The sequence below is a fragment of the Anabrus simplex genome, chromosome 1 (genome assembly GCF_040414725.1).
Source record: "Anabrus simplex isolate iqAnaSimp1 chromosome 1, ASM4041472v1, whole genome shotgun sequence".
NCBI classification, from domain to species: Eukaryota; Metazoa; Arthropoda; class Insecta; order Orthoptera; family Tettigoniidae; genus Anabrus; species Anabrus simplex.
Genome location: NC_090265.1, coordinates 599,788,679 through 599,816,296, shown reverse-complemented (window position 1 = coordinate 599,816,296; position 27,618 = coordinate 599,788,679). Strand labels below are relative to the sequence as shown.

The following is a 27,618-nucleotide window of genomic DNA, read 5'->3' as shown; positions in this document are numbered from 1 at the left end:
AAAGTATGCGGACTCCGCAGTCAAGCAGGAGTAATATATCGACCGATTGTCGGCTTTTGATCCTACAATTAACAATGTCACATAGCCAATCGAAAGTGAAGAGCGAAGAACCTGCCATTTAAGTAACATATTATTTTTGTCCTTACATTTTTATGTTACTGCTAAGGACTACTGGAATGTGAAGTCCAGCTACACATTTCATGAACTAAAATGAAGGATTACAGGGGCAAATTTTTGTTTTAAATGGCACATGTTCCAACATTTCAGAGATGTTTTGCTACATTTTCTCCTTAGGAACATCCTGTTACTGATTAATCAATGTCAATACATAATAAGATAATGAAATGGAACCATAAGACTCAAAAATGAGAATAATTTGCACTGTGTAGGAAAAGAGAGCCACAGAATTAAAATACCAAAGGCTTGAATATAATTCAACAGGTTATTCAAAATCATTCAAAAACATTCTCACTCGCTGTGTACCATACCAACCTCCGCTCCCTTCTGGCTCTTTCTCTTGTGAACACAGCTGTTGTAAGACCTGTCGTTTACGTATACCAAGCACTACTTTCACCAGCAGCGTCACCAGCACATCTTACCCCATACAAGGTCATCGTGACTGCACTTCAATCAACATCATTTGCCAGCTTCAATGCAGACTTTGCCCAGCTTTCTACATTAGCTTAACTACCAACACACTAGTCATCACAGTACCTGCAAAACCCCTAACAGGGCCGATGACCTTAGATGTTAGGCCCCTTTAAACAACAAGCATCATCATCATCATCAAACCCCTAACATGGATCTTCCTGTCCCCATTTACACCTGGTCTAGGGAAGCACCCAGCCTTAACATTAGATAACCACTCCTTTATTTCCATTCTCTTGTCTGTCTGTCTCCCCACTCCCTTCATCTCACACAGCATCGTCTACTTGCCAACAATGATAACTACCATTAATATTCTATCTTCCACTGACAAAGGCTGTAGCTGAAAATTTTGGACCCATGTCTTTCTTTTATGTGCAGTCTATTCATGCTTTCTTACAGGGTAAGTCACTGCTCTCCATCTGTTTTCTAGACTCATTTAGATTATTCAGGTTAGACTATCTCAAAGCAGCAGGATACAGTACACCCTCAATTATTCATCTCTTGAGCCATTCCATTTTTCACTAAAACTTGTATGACTGTATTCTTGCATTCATTCAGTAAAAAGAATCCAATTAGCTTTGTTAATATTCCATTTATGTGCGGGAACATAATTTAGGAGATTGTCGACTGCAAAAATAAAGAGTATGATTTTTAAAGAGCCATACAAACTTAAGTACCGGTAACATCTGTTTCTCCTACTTTTCTATGTCAAAATTAAATTCTTTTTACTGCTGATAGACTAAGATAAAAATTTCCTTTTGAAACCCCTTACTGGAATTACTTTTATAGTATACAGACTGACTGAAGACTGTAAGGTAAATAGTTACAATGGATTATCAAGTAATTTTAATGGAATGCTATTTTGCAATTAATATATAAATAGCAGATAATAAGAAATTTACATAAAGCCTGTACATGGAATCTGTGAAATAAGGTGGTAAGGTGAGGTTGTACATAACATCATTCAGGAGAGGGTGGAGCCTGACACTGCATGCTCCCTTTACTTTCTCTCAGCTAGTCTCAAGAAGGAAGCAGATGAGTTAACACAACTCCCCAGGTCCTACATATTATCTTATGCATAACGTAGATCTGCAGAATATATACCAAAGCTCTGGTGTGATGCATCTGACATCTCTTAGGCTATTCTCATTTCAAAATATTACTATAAATCTTTTCATTTTTGGTATAAAACATGTTTTATTTTTGCATTTTGACATACTTTCTGCTTCAAGACCAACAGCCAAATGTTTAATGTCAACTTTTTATGACCCGTCTCTCACTTTCTTCCTTTCTCACCGCCACTTCACAGATTCCATATATGGGTTTTAGTGTTCCATTGTTGTTAGGTTCCAGTTGATAATAAAGTCTATCCATTTTTCTCTCAGAACCATTCACAACAGTCCATTAAAACAGATTATTGAGCTTGTAGCATATTTGTAAAAATGTTGCAACAGTTCTTTCGAGGAAGCAAAATTACCCCATAAAAATAAACTACCATGTTTTAAAAGTATTCTTACATCTGATTGATGTGAACATTGCCCTTATCTTCCTCCTCCTCCTCCTCCTCGTCCTCCTCCTCCTCCTCATCATCATCATCATCATCATCTGCCATCTCTGATTCCGTGTCTTCACAGAAACTGTAACGGTCTTCTTCATGGTTGAAATACCAACCTCCCTTTTGTGCCGGTGTTGGTTCTTGTGAGGTTGCTGGAATTACCTCTGGTTCAGGCTGTTTAACAGTTTCTGGAGATGCTGTAGTTTCACCATCTTGTTCACCATCTCCAAAAAAAAAAATTAGTTTTATGTTATCAACATTACATCTATTTTAAACTTTTTTATACAATGATTCAAATACCTACTTCAATGAACATTACAATTCATTACCATATAGGATATGGGTTAAATTAACATGCAAATCTTTAGTCTTGAAAAATAAAGTAAAATTCCTTTAATAGTTTTCCATATAGATATAATTATGATGTGAACATATTGTTAATGATGGTAGTTAAAGAATAACTGTCATATTTTCAGTGGTAAATTCTTAAATGCAGTCACATGATTTTACTTCTGCTAATAATCACAGAAGATTCTTCTACATTCCAGGTTGTTTGGAAATAAATGGCCAAAATGTACAATGTCTTTATTCACTCCTCCCTACTTCCTACCATATGAGACCATGAGTAACACTGCTACAATCTATAGTTACTCCATATGGAGTGTGGCTGCAGGAGTCATAGGACATGTTACAGTGATCTGTACAGCATGTTGGGACAGTGTGATGTATGGGTAATTTTGTTGCATGAGTTCAAACCTGGACATATCCTGGCCATTTGTTCAACTTTCAGAGATACAGTAATAGTAAAGGTAAAAGGAAAGGAAGAAATAAGTGATAAATCAAGTAAGATGAGGGCAATCTGGAAGTGTGATTGAGTAATCGAGATATACATTCGATGCAACAGAGTATACTTGGACTGGCCTACCATCAACTCTTGGCTGCTCCATGGCACAGCATCTCTATCAGTTTGCAAAGTTGGCTGGTGTGCTCAACACGTCCACATCATATGAGCAGCAAAGTGTTATTTTTTTATTTTTTTAATGGAACAAGAGATGAACACCCACCGAGATCCAAAGGGAAATGCAGCTGATGTATTGGAACAAGTGTCTTGCTTCGAGAAGTTTGCGGTAGTGGTGTTGTGAGTTTATTAATGACTGAGAAGATGTTAATGGCAGTGAGCGATTGGGGCGATCTCACACCTTGCTCACATCACCATGTGTTTAGCCCACTGAAGAAGTTCCAAGCAGGCCAGAGGTACAATTCCAATGACACAAAGACTGCTGGCCAGCAGTGGTTCTGAACTCAGTTAGCCAAATTCTACAATAGTGGAATCTCCAAACAAATGTCTGAACCGAAGTGGTGACTTTGCAGAAAAATAGTTTATTATTGTGACTGAAAATATACATGTAAAGACTACTTTGCACTCACATGTAGAAAGATGAGAACATGAAAAGGAACAAATAATAGGATTAAAACCATTGATAGGTCACTGTAAGGAAGAGGCAGTAACAGAAAGAGGATCAAGGACAAACAGGAAAACGCAAGAGGACAAGGACATCTCCACGTCCTGGTACACCGCCACCTTCAAATAGACTGTTTCAATTCTTCTACATCCATTTCTTCTCAGCTCCTGATGAGTTTGTTTCTGCTTCTCAGCTTCATCAGCAGGGCAGGCATCAACACTTACTAAGGACCATCTTCACAGATCTTCAGTTTTGATGTGGGAAGTGTAGGGTAAGAACAAAGCTGGATAAAGACAGGAAACGGGAAGAGACCAACACAGTAGGAGAAAATGTTCCTAACAAATCAATATTAGTAAAGGAAAGGGGCAAAAACAATGTGATAAATCATTTATATAGAAAGATGGCAAGAAACACATTACAGCATAAAAGCAATATCTCTTCTTTTGTAAAAATAATCCCTTGGCTCTTAAAATTCTTACCTGGGGCCACAAGATAAAGAAACACTGGGCATCCATTGGTGGTAAGATTGTAATCCCCTAAAGTTTTGCTGTCATCAGATGCCAGAAGCTTTCCTAGAATCCACCTTTGAACTTTTATTGGTATCTCAAATTCTTGCTCCACCTTTTGCTTTAGCTCTGCAACTGTCATGGCTGAAATTACCTGTAGTGGAATGGGGCCCTGGTGGGAAACTTTATCCTCCACATACATGTCCACTCTGTTAAGATCAGAAAGGTTTATGTCAAATACACATAATAACTTACAAATAATTATAAAACTATGACAGTATTTGAATAATTAATCCAGGTTTTCTTAGATTTGAAATGTTATTGAAGTGACAAAAGAGGACAAAGAGAAAGGAACTATTTACATAAATAACAAAATCATGAACAAGGTCATTTTCATACAGGTCTTGAAGAGTTGAAGACTTCCAGTAGTCTGTATCCTTATAATTAGTTGGAAGAGAGTGGTTAAGCCCAGATATCTCTCTCACCAGATATTAACCTTGTATTCATTCTGTTGTAAGCTGAGCGAACACTGGGGTCATGGCCTTCTCCAATACGGTAGCGCTTTTATATATCTTGACTTCCTGACAGGGAACAGAATCCACATCCTTCTGGATGAATCAAAGCCATCTCCATATAGGCCATGAAAGCTTAATTGTCATGGACAGATCTTTCTTTACTATTTACACTTTTGATTCTCACAGCAATACAATTATTTATCTTCTAATCTCTTCTAATCACCAAGCTTGATAGCTACAGTTGCTTAAGTGCTGCCAGTATCCAGTATTCAAGACATACTGGGTTTGAATACCACAGTCGGCAGCCCTGAAGATGGTTTTCCATGGTTTCCCATTTTCACATCACCCAAATGCTGGGACTGTACCTCAATTAAGGCCATGGATGCTTCCTTCCCACTCCTAGCCCTTTCCTGTCCCATCACCGCCATAAGGCCTATCTGTGTTGATGCGATGTAAAGCAACTTATAAAAAAAAAAGTCTCTTCTAATCAAACAATACTAGCAAAATTTTGGTTGAAGATAACAACCATAAAGGTTTTTGTACTTCAAAGAGTCTAAAAAAAGTTTCCTTCAAACTTCAGACTAAAAGTCCCAGCTGAAAGGGCTAGGTTAAAGCTGGTGGGTTTTTTTTTTTTTTTTTTTTTTTTTATAGTGGCTTTACATCGTACCAACAGAGATAGGTCTTATGACAACAATGGGATAAGAAAGGCCTAGGAGTTGGAAGGAAGTGACCATGACCTTAATTAATGTACAGCCCCAGCATTTGCTTGGTGTGAAAATGGGAAACCACGAGAAAATCATCTTCAGGGCTACTGACAGTGGGATTCAAACCCATTGTCTCCCGGATGCAAGCTCACAGCCGCGCACCTCTATCCGCATGGCCAATTCGCCCGGTGGTTAAAGCTGTAGAAGACAAAGTTCCTTTAACTCTCAGGAAGGAAGATAAATGTCAAAACCTTACCACCGGGTCATGATGAGAGTTGTGATGAAGGTGTTGTGTGACCTCCGCAGAGGTCTGGTGCAGGTCTTTCTAGCTGATACCCATGGGCGACCTGCACGTCTGGGTGTGGTGGTGGTGGTGATGATGATAATGGGATAGGGAGAAGGTGAAACATGGTGTTGATGCATAGCATACTCCTCAATTGATAAATTTCACCTTTTTTATTATCCGTGTTGACTATGATATCAAATTATCAAATGAGAAGGTCCACCCAATTTAACCCAATTTGTGTTACACTTTTCAATTATACATTATTGTACAATAGGAATACAAGTTTTGTCCCATCATGGGGATATCTTCAGTTCCTTAATGTGAGACTCAATATTGCAAAAATAAAATAAGCCCATTTCATTTCTTCTTTGGTGTTATATTGCACGTTATGCCTTTGCTGGCAGGATCTAGTTTTACAGTGCACTATGTCTTCTGGTATGGGCTAGAATAAATTTGTTACTTTCATTGATCTGTCTCAGTCTCATCCTTGGCTTTGACGATATGAAAGTGACCGAGGTATGAGGGATTCTAGTAATACCGGTACCGTTCCTTATGCAGCCAGTCCCTGTTATGAATGGTGTGAACATATCGCTCATAGGGTCTGTTGGTACATGCATTTCAGTGGGCTTGGCAGACTGATATGTAACAGCAACTTCTGGTCTGGTGAGGAAACCAACAGGAAACTACCTCACGCGTCATTTCCCTAGTATGCCTCTTCAGTGACACCTAGGCTATCTATGACACCTGTTGGTGGAGCTGTAGAGGATCAAACCAGCTTTCAGGCTGAATACTGAACATATAACACATACATATTGCACTTAATTTTTTTTTTTTTTTAAATTATGTGTTGTTACTGTCCAGCAGTTGTTAAATAAGATAAGCAGTATCAATAAGCACCATTATTTGCACCAGATCAGAAGACCAACCCCAATTACAATATCAATGAAATTACTGAGAATATTAATATATTATTCAAAGAAATTTACACATTATTACCCAAAAGATAAATGAAACAAAAATTGATGAATGATGACAACAACAACTCCCCTTAAGCCCATCTTTTCAACCTTAACAAGTTTTATGGTTCCTCTTTAGGAAATTCCACCATTACAATACCAAATTTATTTACTCCTTAAGGAATTAAAAAAACTTTTCATAGAAGTTACATGTGCAATATAGCACAAAAAAACCCACATTATTTTCCTTAATAAATAAATCAATTTGTATTGTATAGGTGGAAATTCCTAAAAGGAACCATAACACTTCTTAACAGCTCCCCTTGTGCTCCTCCCTATCGTAATTACACCCCTTGCGCTTATACATCACATCTCCTTCAAGAGCTGTTCCCCCTTGATGAAACAGCCTGTTAGTATCATAAGAGGAAGCAGCAGGGAAGTAAGTACTAATTACACATTCACACTTTCTGTTAAACACAATATTCATTCTTCATTTGTTCATCTTTCTCATTCTTTTCTAGCCTCTCTATACACTGAAATAAATCGCTGACATGGCGTTTTCAACGTGTTTATAAAGATTATAATTATCATCTGAGAAGATTTCCCTGCTACTATATCAATTAGAATTCTGTCCATCTCCATGGCTAAATGGTTAGCATGCTGGCCTTTGGTCCAAGGGGTCGCGGGTTTAATTTCTGTTCAGGTCCAGGTTTCTAACCTTAATTGGTTAATTTTGATGGTTCTGGGGCTGGATATGTGTGATGTCTTCATCATTAGAATCGTCATATCCTCAAAGATGTGCAGGTTGCCTATATGGAGTCAACTAGAAAGACCTGCAACAGGCCTCTTCGGAGGCCACACACCATTATTTTTAACAAGAATTCTAATGGAACATAACACCGCAACTAAAGGACGACTATTTTAAGGATTTTAAGAACTTCATTTCACTTCATTTTAATTAATAAGAAATCAATTAATTTCCACAACAAATTAAGTGACAAAGTGTTACACAGATTATAAATACTGGTGCTTACTGATACCACTTACCTCATTTAACAACCTGATGGACAGTTACAACACAAAAAAATTTTAAAAAATTCATAGGATTTACATGAGCAATATAACACAAAAAGACCATTACGGTATTTTAAGTATTTAAATGGGCTTGTTTTATTTTTATAATATTGAGTCTTGCATTAAGGAACTGAAGATGCCTTGATGACAGGACGAAACATGTATTCCTATTGTAAAATAATGTATAACTAGAGAACCTGTGCTGCTCTGCATTCATTATAAATAGGTAAGATAACTTCTCTTGGCATGCCTGTTGTAGTCATATTGCTTTGCTTGCCCTTTTCAATCGTTTTATGAACATTTAATAAGAAGCAAATATGCTATGTTATAGTTCATAGTCAGAATTGTGTTGAATTGGGCAGACCTTCTCATTTGATCATTTGATAGCCTACTCCTATTGAACAATATTAAAAGATCTGCTCAAGGCTTAACCTCCCCATCTGATGGACAAATCACAATCAACAGCAGCATATACTCTCACTCTATATACCCTGTGGATAGGGACAGTAGAATTACACCCACGGTAGCCCCTGCCTGTCATAAGAGGTGACTAAAAGGGACATGGGTTGGTGAACAAGAGGCCTTTAGCTGAGTCCTGGCATTCTTTCCACTTACTTGTGCCAGGCTTCTCACTTTCATCTATCTTAACTGACCTCCCTTGATGAATTCTTGTTTTTTTCCAACCCCGATGCTATTAGAGCATTTGAGGGCTAGGGAATCTTTCATTTTCATGCCTTTCATGGCCCATGTCTCTCTTTGACCGATATCCATTTTTTGAAGTGTTGGATCCCTTCCATCTTTTCTCTTTCATTAGTGATATATAGAGGATGGTTGCCTAGTTGTAACTCCCTCTTAAAACAATAATCACCACCATCATCACCACCACCTCTCACTTCATATGAATATGAACACTCTGGAGAGGTTTGCAATTAAACCCGGGCTTTTGGCATTCAATCGAGTGCTAAGAAATTTTATACCACTACCTCTCCTACGCTGCCAGTGAACATTCTGATAGTAATTTTTTTTCCATCAATGGGATTTGAACCAGATATCCACGGTGTCAAACCATAATGACTTGGTGGGCACCTCCATAATGCAAAGGTTAGTGCTATTACTGCCATCCTCAGAGGCCCTAGTTCGATACCCGGCACTTGGTAGCTGGGCTGGTATGTGGTTCAAAAGGTCACCTCCATTGGGAGTGTACCTGAAAATAGCTGCACTACGTTGAGAAATACAGGATACAAGTTTACTCTGCTTATGATTAAAGTTGGATTGTTTGAAATTCTCCGAACAGGCAGAGTTCAAGAGTGTGTAGGTCCAAGGTCAATTTAGTATTCACTGTGTCCATCTTGTACAGAAGATGAGATGTTACAAGCCAGCCAGGATGCACTGGATGTGACCATGTTTTGGTATGAAATAATACAATGTTAAGATTGTTGCAAACATGTATACTTATGTTCCTGACACAAGAACAGAAACTTCAAAGAATAAGAAAGGCCTGTTTAAAAAAATCATGATGAAACATTGAGGATGTGATTTCAATAAAATCACAAAAGCCTTGGGTCCAGATATCAGGCTTAATATCTTAAGATCAAATAGCTGTGCAATATTGATGTTTGAACATCTAATGTTGGCAAGAACAAAAAAAAAAAAAAAAAAAAAAAAACTACCTTAATAAGAAAGAGGACTTGAAGAACTTGGCAGAATATTTTCAGAAATATGTTACATTGTTGCCTATTTACACTAACTAAACAATTCAGTATCAACCACCTAAGATTTAAGAAAGACATTCACATCCATTCCACTTTGAGAACAAAGAGTGAAATCATGCATACATGGGATCACTAAGGCAATATACATAACCTTGCACTCACATAAATTCTGGTAGAGATATCTGCTAATGGACATCCTTTGTTGTCACCAGAGTCAAAGAAAAGAGTATAAATGTCTGTAGAAATCAGCTTACAACCCAATTTGTCTTTACTGTTGTGCTCATATCAAATCAGAATGTGAGAATTAAACTTTTGATGCTAATGTTTTTCAACAAATCGCGAATTATAGATTTGCTTTGGAAAATGGATGAACAGTTCATCTTGATTTACACAGCTGTGCCTAATCCTAAATGGAATTGAAATATTCATCTAAAATCAAATTGTTGCAAACATGTATACTTATGTTCCTGACACAAGAACAGAAACTTCAAAGAATAAGAAAGGCCTCTCTACCAGATTGCTGGACTGGAATCTAAGCTGCGCCGCTGTCTTATCACTGAACAACTAATTTTAAGGCGAGCAAGGTCCTTAGCTAAGACATCAGTTCACAAACAGTGAATGACCACAAGGATCCTAAATTTTTACAATTTAGATTATGTTAAGCAAAAAATAAAATATTGTGAAGAAAGAAAATACTAAAACAATTTATCTTTTAGGAGTACATTAAAGAAAAGACACAGCTTGAAATTTTCATTAATATTGCAAAGCAAATCATTGGCATTTTCCCAGTCAAATGTGATAAGTAAATAAAGACTGTAAATTATTGCAGTACTATGTTCCAGCATGTGCTAACTTCAACTTACATGAAAAATTTAGCTTCTCCTTTGTGTACTGTATGATATTTTTTTCCCCAACTTACGTGATAGAAGCTGGACTGGAATCTAAGCTGCGCCGCTGTCTTATCACTGAACAACTAATTTTAAGGCGAGCAAGGTCCTTAGCTAAACAAGCTGCTTGATGATGTTGGCCTCCTGCAATAGCAGCTTCTAAGCGACGTAGTAGGCGGTTTACAGCCAAAGTATTCATATTGTTCTCAGGAGGAGCTGCTTCCAGGTCAGCTGCAAATAATAACTTGAAAATGTTTATAGTTTTCAAAAGACATCAGTTCACAAACAGTGAATGACCACAAGGATCCTAAATTTTTACAATTTAGATTATGTTGACCAAAAAATAAAATATTGTGAAGAAAGAAAACACTAAAACAATTTATCTTTTAGGAGTACATCAAAGAAAAGACACAGCTTGAAATTTTCATTAATATTAAAAAACATGAAGGAAAAAGGCAGAACAATTGGAAAGGTTTCACATTTCAAAATTATTATATTCACCAATTAAGGCTTTCAATGCTGTAGATCAAAAAATTGCAGCAAGAGAAAGAAGCTTTTGGGTTCTTAGGCCATGTGTGTGCATGTGCACAGCATTTCACTAAGGGCATGCCATTTACGGTCATCATTTGAACTGGCATGCCCTGAACAAGATGCTGTATAAAAAAAAAAAAAAAAAAAAAAAACACACACACATGGCCTAATAACCCAAAAACTACAACATTTTTTAAATATTATAGATGGATGAATTGTATGACTAGCATTGAAATTTAAAGTGTAATTCTCAAATAAAAGAAGTAACAAATTCTGTACAAATCAATTTAATACACCAACTATTCTGCATGGTTGTATACTATTCACTTCAAAACAGATTTTAAATATTCAAAATTTGAAAATGCCAAAATTGTCAATGATTCATGAAATACTGACCTGCTACAGAAAATGGCTGTGAATAGTTCCTCTCAATTTATAGCTGTCACCAATCCTAAATAGAAAACTGAGGGGAAAGCATATCAAATGATACCAGAGATGCAAGTAAGAAGAGAGCAATCAAGCTTGCAGTTCTACATTAGTTAAGGTTTTCTTTTTGGTATTCGTTTTACATCATACAGACTCATACAGGTCTTATGGCAATGATGTGATATGGCAGGGCCTTAGTTAAGGTTTTGCCTGGTGTGAAATGGGAAACAACAGAAAAACCATCTTGTCAGGGCTGCCAACATTGGGATTCAAACACACTATCTCCCAAATGCAAGCTCACAGCAATGTGACCCAAACATGGCCCATAACATTAGGTATGAAAGAAGGATATATTGGATCAATAGTTTTATAGGTAAATAATATCCCTTGTACATTACTTCTTTAGTCTTTAATCAAGATGTACCAATGAATGCTAAAGAAGTAATGTACAAGGGATATTACTTACCTATGACATACGCAGCAAAAACCTGGACATTGACTTACATGCTTGCTTGTTGTTTAAAGGCACCTAACATCCAAGGTCATTGCCCCCAATGACTCAGACAGATGAGAGTAGAGTACAGGCCACTGAAATGAAATTTCTGAGAAGTATGGTATAGAAGACAAGGAGGGATAGAGTGAGAAATGAAGACATAAGAAAAGAGCTAAAGATGCAAAAACTAAATGACAAATTGGAACAGAATAAATTGAGGTGGTTTGGACATGTCAAACAGATAAAGAAAAAAGACTGCCAAGACAAGCACTGGAAAGATAGATGACAGGGAAGAAACGAAGTGGGAGACCAAGATTACGATGGATGGACAATAGAACCTGGACTGGAACACTGTGTTGGATGAGGAATGGTGGAGAGACAGGACAAAGTGGAGAGAAACCATATTTTCCCCCACCCGGTGTCAGCTGGAAAAGTGAAATTGATGGTACTGATGATGATGATGATGATGATGATGATGATGATGATGCTGATGATGGTGATGATGATGAGTCTTCAATGTCAAGATACTTGTCCACTCTTGTCATTACAATTCCCAGATATGTTTACATTTCTTCTAATGCAACATCCCTGTAGTTACAATCTTGTAAGTGAGGAGATAAGTATAAGTGATGTGTGCTGAGTAACTGGCATGGATAGCAATTCATTTGTCATGACTGAATTCACTTAATCATCATCCAGGAAAAGTCTGAGAAAAGAGAACTGGTCAAATTTTTGAATCATTTTAAATTTTATTTTGGAATTATCTGTACACAGAATTATTGTTGGTAAAATGTGACTGTCTGTCAACACAGTTGACCTGTAAGGACATAATTATGGTATTTTCACTTTCACTACTGCTATCACAGGGATTACTTCCTATGACTGCACTACTGATTCAAGCTCATCTAATTCTTAAAACATCATTTCTTCACCATTCTCATCATGTGCACAAATTTCATTTACCACACTTTCGAGCTGACCAGCCAGACTATGTTACATGAAACCAAAGTGGCACTGAAATTAAAGTGAAAGCAAAATATTTGACTGGTATTTCGCTTGTTTGAAGGTTCTAACAGATGCACAGTTAAGGCCAGATCTTTACAGCCTTGCAGAAAAGTAAATTGGGAACATATGTCTCATGTAATAATCACAGCACTCTAAACATGGGTGATGTTATGTGTCCGCCTTGTCAATACTAATACACTATTTAATACATACCAGGCTCAAAAGTTGTTAACCATTTAAGATGTATTTAAACTCACAAAGAATACATGTGGAGCTGTAATAAGTTTTTGACACACACATGGTTTGTTAAAGACATTATATAGAATATTCAAAATATTTCAAGGGGAGATATTTTGTAATTTTAAAGATTTTATTTACAATTGACAATTTTTGTAAATTTATTTGTAACTTATTTGACTGTATATTGGTAGTATGTAATTTGATCAAGTCTGCAGAATATTTGGTCGCTGATAAAGAGAGTATAAAAGTGTTCTTTTGAAACATGTACGATAAATATTAAACCGTTTTTTATTAATATTGATAAGGTGGATACATAATGGTTAAAATAACTCATTCATATGTCTTGTTGATAATCTTTAAGCTGCAAGGAAAGAGAATGTGCATCAAAGCACTGGAACATGCCAACACCAGGTAGTGGGCAAGTTTATGTTGGGTGCATTTATGCATTTACAGACCCATGCTAGGCAATGAGTTAATCTTACAGTAATAAGCCAAAGGCCCAGATTTATGTGGAATCTGAACCACAAGGACGTGACTTTTCATTTCAAACATTTCATATGCATTGACTAGGACTAGACTTGCAACCACATTGGTGAGAAGCCAGTGATGATGTCACTCAGCTACCTTGTGATCTTGTGGTAATTCAAAACAGCTTTCTCATGTTATGGGTATCATAGAAAATTCAACAGTAAATACAGAAACTGTTGGTACTTGGACAACTATTAAGTCACTCTGAGAAGAAAGAGGCACTGTGCTTCCATCACATTCCTTGATTTATGAAAAGGAAAAAAGCTTGGCTGGAGGTTTTGGATGAAGATGAAGATGTGCAAATTTTCTTCTGAAGACGTGGAGCAAAGTTCTCTGCAAAATGTAAAGAATTTCACCTTGTTTCATTGACATGGTGAATGAAAACCTACAACCTGTTTTCCAGTCATTGACCGGGTCAGGGATGTAATGAATGAAGCAGGTATAGGCTGTTAGTACGATGGGGTCGCCACTCCCAAAGTGATTTATTAATGAATGATAGATGCTATGAAATGAGAATGGAGAGTGTTGCTGGAATGAAAGATGACAGGGAAAACCGGAGTACCCAGAGAAAAACCTGTCCCGCCTCTGCTTTGTCCAGCACAAATCTCACATGGAATTACCGGGATTTGAACCGCGGTATCCAGCGGTGAGAGGCCGACGCGCTGCTGTCTGAGCCACGGAGGCTCACTCATTGACATGGTAAAAGCCCAAAAGTTTATTATTATGTCTACAATTACAGGCCGTGAAAGCATCAATCTAAAAACACCATGGTATGTTGGGTTGCTGCACCTGACAGGCACATACTTGCATACTCTGTAGTATCTTGGATTGCTGCACCTGACAGGCACATACTCGCATACGCTATAGTATACTATAATCTATTAGCTTCATAGTCTGTATTGATAGTTCAAGCACACAAGTATGAAGGATGAGTTCTCCACCTAATCAATACTTTTCAAGAAATATATTAAAAACTAGCAAGATACCCGTGCTTCGCTACGGTATCATACTGAAATTTATAATTGAATGCTTATTGTTTTAGATATATAATCCGCCGAAATTCACGATTAGACTCATTTTCTGCAAGATTCTGCCAAAATTCGCGATCTGGCTTGTTTTCTGACAGATTACGGCAATGTTCCTCCCATTTTTCGATCTTTTTTTCCAGCAATCGATTTCGTACTTCCCGGGCTAGGTCCAGGGATTCTACCCGGTCAGTTGGGTCCCTAAATCTTTGCCATCTTTTCCTATAAGCATTTTTAATATGGATCAAATACTTCAGGAGATCTGGCGTGGTGTCGTCTTGGCTGCCTTGGCAGTACTGAACCCGCGGCCGGACTGCATTCTTAGTCATTACCAGTCCAGGACCCGTTTCCAGCACGGTCCGCACATTTGACGACGGTCCAGAACATTATTATTATTATTATTATTATTATTATTATTATTATTATTATTATTATTATTATTACTATTATTATTATTATTATTATTATTACTATTATTATTAGTATTATTATTATTATTATTATTATTATTATTATTATTATTATTATTATTATTAGATATTCTGGACCCCACAGCAAGATGCAAGACCGCTACTTGGCGGTACATCTGCTGCCAATGTCATTTTTGACAATGTGACCAGCATCATTGTCGCGCGTAGGCAAGTGTGCAGGATTTCTGGCGATACGAATGACATACTTCCGTGCATTATTGACCTTATTATAGAGGTGAACAATTTGATGGTCAATCTCATTCCTATCGTTTATTTCAAATGTGTTTACATTTTTATTTTTATGCCAGGAGAATCTACTGTAATCTAAGAACATTCTCCGAAGGAAAATATGGCTGTTGAAAACCAACCCCAGGAAAGATTAAAAATGATCGGTTTATGATCAGAATAAGTACATCGAAAATCTACAGCCTGTTTCCAGTCATTCGACAGGGTCAGGAATGGAATGAATAAAGCCCCATCTAGCGGCGACAGTAGGAATTATGCTGGCTGCCGAAGCACTTCTCTGGGGCAATGATCGATGAATGACAAATGAAATGAAATACTGGACAGTGTTGCTGGAATGAATGATGACAGGGAAAACCGGAGTATCCGGAGAAAACCCTCTCCGCCTCTGTTTTGTCCAGCACGAATGTCACATGGAGTGACCGGGATTTGAACCACGGAACCCAGCTGTGAGAGGCCGGCGCGCTGTCGCCTGAGCAACGGAGGCTCGTTTATAAGTACATTATGAACAGTAAAATCAATTCATCTCACCTCCTTTTACACCCCACCGCCGTTAGGTTTATTTACCCCCCCCCCAAAAAAATTAAAGGAAGGCGTGTTTCTTTATGTTTAAAGGAGATTCCAAACACCAATATTCACGTCTATTACCTTCAGTTTTGAGATATAAGTATCCCCATAAAAATAATTAACTTTTTTCACTTCCTTTCACACTCCCCCTCGCCCCCCCCCCCCAAATGAATTTTCCAGCTAAACATATTTGTTTCTTTAATAGCAAAGAATTTTCTAAATACCAATTATCACGACTTTACCTTCTTCAGTTTTTGATTTATGTGTCCTCATGAAAGGAATTCAACTCCTTTTCACTCCCGCCCCCCCCCAAGATGGTTTCCCCCCCAAAACACGTTTTCCTTTGTTTTTAAAGGAGATCCAAATACCAATTTTCACGTCTGTAACAACTTTAGTTTTTATTAGATGTATGTATTCTCATACAATTAAGTCAATTCATTTTTCAATTCTTTCACCCGCCCCCCCTTTTTCACTGGATTTTCCGAAAATACGTCTTTCTTTACTTTTAAAGCAGATTCCAAATATCAAATTTTAGGTCTGTAACATCTTCATTTTGAGATATCAGTAGCCTTATTAAAAGAATTCAACACAATTTTCAGTCACTTTTACTGCCCCCCCTCCACCCAAGCGGTAATTCCATAACCTAAAAATACACGTTTTTTATTTTTAATAGAGATAAAAAATACCATTTTTCACTTCTGTAACTTGTTAAGTTTTTTGAGATATACTGTAGAAATTCTCATTTTGAAATTTCACACCTTTTTAGTTCCCATTAAGTGGAGTTTCCAAAAAAAGTCACCTTTATTTCTCTATATTTACAGAAGATTCCAAATACCAACTCTTTACGTCTGTAATATTTTACATTTCTCAAATATTCTGTAGATATAGTCTTTCAAAAAATTCACCCCACTTTGTCACTCCTGTTTAACCGCCATTAATTGGATTATCCAAAAACAAAAAAATACGTGTTTCTTTATTTTTAAAGGAGATGCCATTACAAATTTTCAGTTCTGTAATAACTTCAGTTTCTGAAATATATGTATCCTCATTAAAGGCATTCAACCCATTATTCACCCTTTTACACCCCTCCTATTGGGATTTACAGAAAACAAAAAAATACGTGTTCCTTTGTTTTTAAATGAGATTCTAAATACCAATTGTTACATCTGTAAACTTTTAAAGTTTTAAGATGTAGGCACACTCATTTTAAAAATTCACCCCCCCTTTTCACCCCCCATTATTTGGATTTTCCAAAAATGAAAAGATACCTATTTCTTTATTTTTAAAGTAGATCCCAAATACCAATTTTCAGGTCTGTAATATCTTCAGGTTCTGAAATATAAGTAGCCTCATTAAAGGCATTCAACCCCTTTTTCACCCTTTCCCACCCTTCCTGCTGGGATTTTCCGAAAACAAAAAATACGTGTTTCTTTATTTTTAAAGGAGATTCTAAATACAAATTTTTATATCTATAAACTTTAAAAGTTTTGATAGATACACTCATTTTAAAAATTCACCCCCATTTCACCCCCCATTAATTGGATTTTCCAAAAACAAAAAATATGTGTTTCTTAATTTTTAAAGTAGATCCCAAATACCAATTTTCAGGTCTGTAATATCTTCAGGTTCTGAAATATAAGTAGCCTCATTAAAGGCATTCAACCCGTTTTTCACTCTTTTCCACCCTTCCTATTGGGATTTTCCAAAAACAAAATATACGTATTTCTTTATTTTTAAAGGAGATTCTAAATACCAATTTTTACATCTATAAACTTTAAAAGTTTTGAGATATAGATACACTCATTTTAAAAATTTACCCCCCATTAATTGGATTTTCCAAAAACGAAAAGATACCTATTTCTTTATTTTTAAAGTAGATCCCAAATACCAATTTTCAGGTCTGTAATATCTTCAGGTTCTGAAATATAAGTAGCCTCATTAAAGGCATTCAACCCCTTTTTCACCCTTTCCCACCCTTCCTGCTGGGATTTTCTGAAAACAAAAAATATGTGTTTCTTAATTTTTAAAGTAGATCCCAAATACCAATTTTCAGGTCTGTAATATCTTCAGGTTCTGAAATATAAGTAGCCTCATTAAAGGCATTCAACCCATTTTTCACCCTTTTCCACCCTTCCTATTGGGATTTTCCGAAAACAAAAAATACGTATTTCTTTATTTTTAAAGGAGATTCTAAATACCAATTTTTACATCTATAAACTTTAAAAGTTTTGAGATATAGATACACTCATTTTAAAAATTCACCCCCTCTTCACCCTCCCATTAATTGGATTTTCCAAAAACAAAAAATATATGTTTCTTTATTTTTAAAGGAGATCCCAAACACAAATTTTCAGGTCTGTAATATCTTCAGTTTCTGAGATATAAATATCCTCATTAAAGGCATTCAACCCCTTTTTCACCCCTCCTATTGGGATTTTCCAAAAACAAAAAAAATACATGTTTCTTTATTTTTAATGAAGATTCTAAATACCAATTTTTACATCTGTAAACTTTAAAAGTTTTGAGATATAGATACACTCATTTTAAAATTTCTCCCCCCTTTTCATCCCCTTAGCGACGGAATATCCAAAAATCCTCTCTTAGCGAGCACCTACATCTTAATATGAATATATCCCCAAAATTTCATTTCTCTATGTCCAGTAGTTTTGGCTCGGCGATGATGAATCAGTCAGTCAGTCAGTCAGTCAGTCAGGACAAGTTATTTTATATATATACTAGCAAGATACCCGTGCTTCGCTACGGTATTATACTGAAATTTATAATTGAATGCTTATTGTTTTAGACATATAATCCGCCGAAATTCGCGGTCTGACTCGTTATCTGCGAGAACCCACCAAAATTCCCGATCTGACTCGTTTTCTATTAGATTACGGCATGTTTCCTCCCATTTTTCAATCTTCTTTTCCAGCAATCGATTTCGTACTTTCCGGGCTAGGCTCAGTATTCCTCCCGGTCAAGTTGGGTATGTAAATCTTTGCCATCTTTTCCTATAATCATTTCTAATATGGATAAAATCCTTCAGGAGATCCGGCGTGGTGTCATATTGGGTGCCTAGAAGGCACTGAACCCGCGGCCGGACTGCATTCTTAGTCATTACCCGTCCAGGAGGCGTTTCCAGCGCGGTCCGCACATTTGACGACGGTCCGGAACATTATTATTATTATTATTATTATTATTATTATTATTATTATTATTATTATTATTATTATTATTATTATTATTATTATGTGTTGCTGGAATGGATGATGACAGGAAAACTGGAGTATACGGAGAAAAACCTGTCCCGCCTCCGTTTCGTCCAGCACGAATGTCACATGGAGTGAACGGGATTTGAACCACGGAACCCAGCTGTGAGAGGCCGGCGCGCTGCCGAGGATCGTTATAAGTACATTAAGAACAGGAAAATCAATTGGTCTCACCTCCTTCTACACCCCACCGCCATTAAGTTTATTTACCAGCACCCCCCCCAAAAAAAAAAAATTAAAGAAGGCTTGTTTCTTATGCTTAAAGAAGATTTCAAACACCAATGTTCACGTCTATTACTTTCAGTTTAGAGATATAAGTATCCCCATAAAAATAATTTACTTTTTTCACTTCATTTCACACTACTCCCCCCCCCCCCCCTAAGTAAATTTTCCCGCAAAAAATACTTGTTTCTTTAATAGTAAAGGATCTTCTAAATACCAATTTTCACGACTCTAACTTCTTCAGTTTTTGATTTATGTGTCCTCATGAAAGGAATTCAACTCCTTTACACTCTCGCCCTCCAAGATGGTTTCCCCCCAAAACGCGTTTTTCTTTGTTTTTAAAGGAGATCCAAATACGAATTTTCACGTCTGTAACAACTTTAGTTTTTATTAGAAGTATGTATTCTCATTCAATTAATTCAATTAATTTTTTGAATTCTTTCACCCCCCCGCCCCTTTCATTGGATTTTCCGAGAATACGTGTTTCTTTATTTTTAAAGCAGATTGCAAATATCAAATTTCACGTCTGTAACATCTTCATTTTTGAGATATCAGTAGCCTAATTAAAAGAATTCAACACCATTTTCAGTCACTTTTACCCCCCCCTCCACCCAAGTGGTATTTCCGAAAGCTAAAAATACACGTTTCTTTATGTTTAATAGAGATAAAAAACCATTTTTCACTTCTGTAACATGTTAAGTTTTTTGAGATAAACTGTAAAAATTCTCATTTTAAAATTTCACCCCTTTTGAGTTCCCCTTAAGTGGAGTTTTCAAACACAAATCACCTATGTTTCTTTAGATTTATAGGAGATTACAAACACCCACTTTTTACGTCTGTAACATTTTACGTTTCCAAGATATTCTGTAGATATAGTCTTTCAAAATTTGTCACTCCTGTTTAACCGCCATTAATTGGATTTTCCAAAACTAAAAAATACGTGTTTCTTTATTTTTAAAGGAGATCCCATATACAAATTTTCAGTTCTGTAATATCTTTCGTTTCTGAGATATATGTATCCTCATTAAAGGCATTCAACCCATTTTTCACCCTTTTACACCCCTCCTATTGGGATTTACAGGAAACAAAAAAATACGTTTTCCTTTATTTTTAGAGGAGATTCTAACTACCAATTTTTACATCTGTAAATTTTAAAGTTTTAAGATGTATACACACTCATTTTAAAAAATTTACCCTCCCCCCTTTTTACCCCCCAATATTTGGATTTTCCAAAAACGAAAAAATGCGTGTGTTTATTTATTTTTAAAGGAGATTCTAAATACCAATTTTCACATATATAACCTTTAAAAATTTTGAGATAGATACACTCATTTTAGAATATTACTCCCTTTTCACCCCCCCCCCCCTAAATTGGATTTTCCAGAAACAAAAAATACGTGTTTCTTTATTTTTAACGGAGATCCCAAACACCAATTTTCAGGTCTGTAATATCTTCAGTTTCTGATATATAAGTACCCTCATTAAAGGCATTCAACCACTTTTTAGCCCCTTTTCACTCCTCCTATTGCGATTTTCCGAAAACAAAAAAATACGTGTTCCTTTATTTTTAATGAAGATTCTAAATACCAATTTTTACAGCTGCAAACTTTAAAAGTTTGGAGATATAGATTCACTCATTTTAAAAATTCACCCCCTTTTCACCCTCCCATTAATTGGATTTTACAAAAACAAAAAAATACGTGTTTCTTTATTTTTAAAAGAGATCAAACGTACCAATTTTCAGGTCTGTAATATCTTCAGTTTCTGAGATATAGGTACCGGTATCCTGATTAAAGGCATTCAACCCATTTTCCCCATTTTCACCCTTTTTCACCCCTCCTATTGGGATTTTCTGAAAACAAAAAAATACGTGTTTCCTTATTTTTAAAGACGATTCTAAATACCAATTTTTACATCTGTAAACTTTTAAAGTTTTGAGATATAGAGCAACTCATTTTAAAATTTCACCCCCGTTTTCACACCCTTAGCGAAGGAATATCCCAAAATCCTCTCTTAGCGAGCACCTACGTCTTAATATGAATATATCCCCAAAATTTCATCTCTTTATGTCCAGTAGTTTTGGCTCGGCGATGATGAATCAGTCAGTCAGGACAAGTTATTTTATATATATATAGATATAGATTAAAATCCACAGTTTCGTCCTGTAAATATGTCATCTTCAGCTGTAGAAGAACCTGCTTAATAGCAACTGTACAGAATAAATACTACTAAAATTAAAATTAAACAAGAATGCTTTAAATAAACATGAATGCCACTATTCTAAAAATACTTAAGGTTAAGATATATACATATGGTACAGTTTTGAGGGTTAGAGGACTTTTTCCCTGCCCCCATGATTTCTGCATATTTCAAAATTATATTTGCTGAGGTTGGATACAATTCTAAGAGCTTATCAAGAATCACTGACATTCTGGTGTCAAGTTCGAATATCTATGTTAAATGCAAATGCTATGTCCAACGGTTTTATGAGATGTTTCAAGGTGCATTGTAGGGCAGCAAATATGTGGAGACGTTGTTTTCATTAGAATAAGAGGTTCAGTAACCTGTTTACAGATACATAGCTTATTCTCAGTCTATATCAATGCTGAAAAACATGCTAGTGAATGCCACTATACTAAAAATACTTATGGTGCAGTTTTGGGGGTTAAAGGGCTTTTATCCTGGCCCCATGATTTCTACATATTTCAAAAATTATATTTGTTGAGGTTGAAATTGGATACAATTCTTAGAGTTTATGAAGAATCACTGACATTCTGGTGTCAGGCTCGGATATCTATTGTTAAAGTATTGATTAGGTGGAGAACTCATCCTTCATACTTGTGTACGCTGTAGTATGTTGAGTTGCTACACCTGATAGGTGCATACTCGCATACTCCGTTGTATGCTGGGTGCTGCACCTGATAGGTGCATACTCACATACTCCGCAGTATGTTGGGTTGCTGCACCTGACAGGTGTATACTCTCATACTCTGTAGTATGTTGGGTTGCTGCACCTGACAGGTGTATACTCTCATACTCTGTAGTATGTTGGGTTGCTGCACTTGACAGGCGCATACTCGCATACTCCATAGTATGTTGGGTTGCTGCACCTGACAGGCATATGCTCGCATACTCCTCAGTATGTTGGGTTGCTGCACCTGACAGGTGCATACTTGCATACTCCATAGTATGTTGGTTTGCTGCTGAGGTGGTTTGGACATGTTCAGCAGATTAAAGAAAAAGACTGCTGAGACAAGCACTGGAAAGACAGAAGACAATGAAGAGAGGACGTGGGAGACCAAGATTATGATGGATGGACTTTGTGAAGAACAGCATAGGACAACAAAATCTGGACTGGAACACAGTGTTGGATGAGGAATGGTGGAGAGACAGGACAAAGTGGAGAGGAACCATTATATGCCCCCACCCAGTGTCAGCTGGAAAAGGGAAACTGGTGCAGATTTTCTTCTGAAGATGCAGAGCAAAGTTATCTGCGAAATATAAAGAATTTCACCTTGTTTCCTTGACATGGCAAAAGTCCGAACGTTTGTTATCACATCTACAATTATGGGCTATGAAAGCATCAATCTAAATGTGAGAGGTGCATATTCCACAGAATGTTAGGTTGCTGCATGTGTCAGGTGGAGTTGTATACAAAGGAAAGCGAATGGAAAGTCACAATATGTATGAAAACTGTAGCATGATTCATTATAACAAATGTTCAAAATAGGTTACATCCTATCCCACACACAATGATACTCTTCTCACTATGTTTTCTTGCACTCTTTTGAACACTGCTGGTGGGATAGCTGCTGTTGCTCTACGAAGTTTATGTACAAGGTTAGCCTTGTTTGCCTATGATGTTGGATAGATACGAACATGCAGATAGTCCCATAAAAAAAGAAAACATCCATGAGGGTTTATTGGGCAATCTTCAAGGTGTTATTTAGTAAACCAAAACAACACAAGACGTTACATATGTAAATTTGTGACATATAAGTAACAATCTAATTTATGCTCAGGTATGCTGTGTATTGGACTAGACTGAATGTTTACACACTGGAGCTGTTTCTACCAATGCACAGAACCCTCAAGTAGTGTTTCATAAATTGAGTTTTCATTTAGTCTGCAGTCCCCTGAAACATTTGGCAACTTCTCCATCTTTACGTTGTTGTGTGTAGCTGTTTAATGCATCACAATGAAATCTCCTACAGTGAACTAAGTACGGGATCTCCCATGTAAACTAAGACCAAATGCATGGTGTTTGTACTCTGCGCTATAGCAGTTGCCTCAGCCGAACTTATGTCGCATGCGGCCACCTTGCTTTAAGCTTGTATAGAGTCTGATATGAAATCTTACCTTATATAAATTATCGTCCTTCCTGGGCTATACAGGCATTGTATTTGGTAACCACATTCTGGCTGACACGAGTGAGTTCTGCCACTGTAATATTTCTGATTTCATTCGTAATGTTTTCTTTCAGTTCCTCCAATGCGTGAGAATTTGTTCGATACACTTTTTCTTTCAGTTTATCCCACAAATAAAAACCACACACTGTTAGATCTGGAGAATGATGGGGAAATAGACCATCCCTTATCACTCTGTCTGTAAACAGTTCCAAGATTATAAAAAGGGAATCTTCTGCTGTATGAGCAGGGGCTGAATCTTGTTGAAACCACACAATTTTTCTTCTTCCATTAACTGATGGAAGAATGGTATCAAAATGTCATCTTAGTACCTGTCTGCATTTACTGTCTTCTCGAGAAAAAAAAAAAAAAGGCCCAATTATTCATCTTGCACTAACAGCACACCAAACACCAATCTTCCTATCATAATGAGGGACTTCATAAACACTATTATGATTTTCTGCTCACCAATAGCGAGAGTTATGATTGTTCACATGACCATTAAGATGAAACCAGGCCTCATCCAAAAGAACACAAACTGTGGGTCAAATAAATGATCATTCAATGATGCAAGATACCATTCACAATATCTCACTCTTGTGGCTGGATCAGCAGGTTTTAAACGATGGGCCCCGTGTAAACCTGTATGGTTTGATATGCAACAGCTTTGTAGCTCTGTGTGCAGAAGAAACCAAAATACCTATTTGTTGTGCTAATTTTGTGAGTGATTTATTCAGTGACTGTTCAAGATTCACATCAATGTCATCTAGCTTTCCCTCCGTTAAAACTTTGTGTGCACGTGTGCTTTTTATTGAGCAGTGAGGCAGTAGTTTCAAATTTATTTATAATTATGTGAATCTGTGCTCTTGAAGGTGGCACTTCACCAGGAAATTGCTAAACAAATGCATTGAGTACGTGCTGAGCTGACTCGCACTTAAAATAACTTTTACATACAAAAATACGATGTTGTAATGATACTCTCACCATGCTAACAGCTGATGCTTGCAAAATCGAACACGTGCACGCTGCTTGCAAAGTCAAGAACTATGTGCACGCCCCCAATATTGTAACGGAGAGTAAAAACGCTGTTTGGACGGTCTTAGTTTATATTGTATACCCTGTAGACCACACTTCTACATTCCTACTGCATAGTATGTATCTGAAGCACCTGGTAAATGTATGTATGTATGTATGTATGTATGTATGTATGTATGTATGTATGTATGTATGTATGTATGTATGTATGTATGTATGTATGTATGTATGTATGTATGTATGTATGTATGTATGTATGTATGTATGTATGTATGTATGTATGTATGTATGTATGTATGTATGTATGTATGTATGTATGTATGTATGTATGTATGTATGTATGTATGTATGTATGTATGTATGTATGTATGTATGTATGTATGTATGTATGTATGTATGTATGTATGTATGTATGTATGTATGTATGTATGTATGTATGTATGTATGTATGTATGTATGTATGTATGTATGTATGTATGTATGTATGTATGTATGTATGTATGTATGTATGTATGTATGTATGTATGTATGTATGTATGTATGTATGTATGTATGTATGTATGTATGTATGTATGTATGTATGTATGTATGTATGTAGTATGTATGTATGTATGTATGTATGTATGTATGTATGTTGTATGTATGTATGTATGTATGTATGTATGTATGTATGTATGTATGTATGTATGTATGTATGTATGTATGTATGTATGTATGTATGTATGTATGTATGTATGTATGTATGTATGTATGTATGTATGTATGTATGTATGTATGTATGTATGTATGTATGTATGTATGTATGTATGTATGTATGTATGTATGTATGTATGTATGTATGTATGTATGTATGTATGTATGTATGTATGTATGTATGTATGTATGTATGTATGTATGTATGTATGTATGTATGTATGTATGTATGTATGTATGTATGTATGTATGTATGTATGTATGTATGTATGTTGTATGTATGTATGTATGTATGTATGTATGTATGTATGTATGTATGTATGTATGTATGTATGTATGTATGTATGTATGTATGTATGTATGTATGTATGTATGTATGTATGTATGTATGTATGTATGTATGTATGTATGTATGTATGTATGTATGTATGTATGTATGTATGTATGTATGTATGTATGTATGTATGTATGTATGTATGTATGTATGTATGTATGTATGTATGTATGTATGTATGTATGTATGTATGTATGTATGTATGTATGTATGTATGTATGTATGTATGTATGTATGTATGTATGTATGTATGTATGTATGTATGTATGTATGTATGTATGTATGTATGTATGTATGTATGTATGTATGTATGTATGTATGTATGTATGTATGTATGTATGTATGTATGTATGTATGTATGTATGTATGTATGTATGTATGTATGTATGTATGTATGTATGCATGCATGTAGCAAATATGACAACTTAAGTATGATGCATGATAATATACCATTCTTTTTTTTTGAAAAAGAAGACAATAAACCTGTTCTGAGTTCTTATCCTCCTGCCTTTGATGTCCACATTCAATCACTTGGTTGTTCTCTTTCTCTTACATGTTTACTTTCTAATTTAAGTTAAAGTATGGTTCACAACTGATGTATGACTTAATATCTAATAATAATCTAATATCTATAGTACAGTGTATTTGAATAGTTTAATAACATATTGATACCTTTTATTTTTAGTTGTTTTTTTATTTCTTTTGCTTTTTCTTTTTATTTTGTTTTTTTGATTTTTTTTTGTTTTGTTTTTTTTTATTTTTTTGTTTGAATTTTTGTTTTTTTTTTTGTTTGTTTATGTTTTTGTTTTTTTTTTTGTATTTTGAATTTTTTTTTGATATTTTTTTGTTTTATTTTTTATTTTTGATTTTTTTTTTTTGTTTTATTTTTTTTTTTTTCTTGTTTTTGATTTTGTTGATTTTTTTTTTGTTTTTTTTTTTTTTTTTGTTTTTCTTTTTTTGTATTTGTTTTTTTTTTTTTTGTTTGATTTTTATTATTTTTTTTATTTTTTTTTTTTTTTTTTTTTGAATTTTTGTTTTTTTATTTTTTTGTTCTTTCTTTTTTTTTTGTTTGTGAATTTGTTTTGTTTTTTTTTTTTTGTTTCTTTGTTTTTGATTGTTTTGATTTTTTTTTTTATTTGTTTTTGATTTTTTTTTGTTTTTTTTGATTTGATTTGTTATTTTTTCTGATTTTTTTTGTTTTTTTTGTTGATTTTTTGTTTTTTTGTTTTGTTTTTTTTTCTTTGATTTTTCTTGTTTTTTTTTTTTTTGTTTTTTTGTTGTTTTTTTGTTTCTTTTTTTTGATTGACTTGTTTTGATTTTGTTTTTTTTTTTTGTTTTATTTTTTGTTTTGTTTTTTTTTTGTATTTTTTGATTTTATTTTTTCGTATTTTTTTTGTGTTGTTTTTTGTTTTTTTTATTTGTTTTTTGATTATTTTTTTGTTTTTTGTTTTTTGTGTTTTTTTTTTTTTTTGTTTGTTTTTTTTTTTTGTTTTTTTTGTTTTTTTTTTTGAATTGCTTTTTTTTTTGATTTTCTTTTTTTTTGTTTTTTTTAGATTTTGTTTGTGATTTTTTTTTTTTTTGTATTTTATTTTTGTATTTTTTTTTTTTTATTATTTTTTTGTTTTTTTTTTGTTTTTTTTTGTTTTTTGTTATTTTTGTTTTGTTTTTTTTATTTGTCTTTTGTTTTGTTGATTTTTTTTTTTTGTCTTTATTTTTGTTTTTTTTTTGTTTGTTTTTTTTTTTTGTGATTTGATTTTTTTTTGTTTTTGTTTTTTGTTTTTTGTTGTTTTTTTGATTTTTTTTTTTTGTTTTTTTTGATTTTTTTTTT

The 27,618-nt window shown here is 35.0% G+C and overlaps 1 protein-coding gene across 2 annotated transcripts in view; it reads right to left on the bottom strand.

Moving 5' to 3' along the window:
• The window catches only part of LOC136881282 (microtubule-associated protein futsch), a 383,949-nt gene that overhangs the window by 74,232 nt on the left and 282,099 nt on the right, over positions 1 to 27,618 (bottom strand). For both annotated transcript variants that reach the window (XM_068225087.1, XM_068225088.1), the window contains 3 exons: positions 10,339 to 10,537; positions 4,146 to 4,381; positions 2,166 to 2,427 (listed from right to left, as the gene is read on the bottom strand). In XM_068225087.1, coding sequence (XP_068081188.1) covers positions 2,166 to 2,427; positions 4,146 to 4,381; positions 10,339 to 10,537 — 697 coding nt within the window. The remainder of the gene's footprint in view (positions 1 to 2,165; positions 2,428 to 4,145; positions 4,382 to 10,338; positions 10,538 to 27,618) is intronic.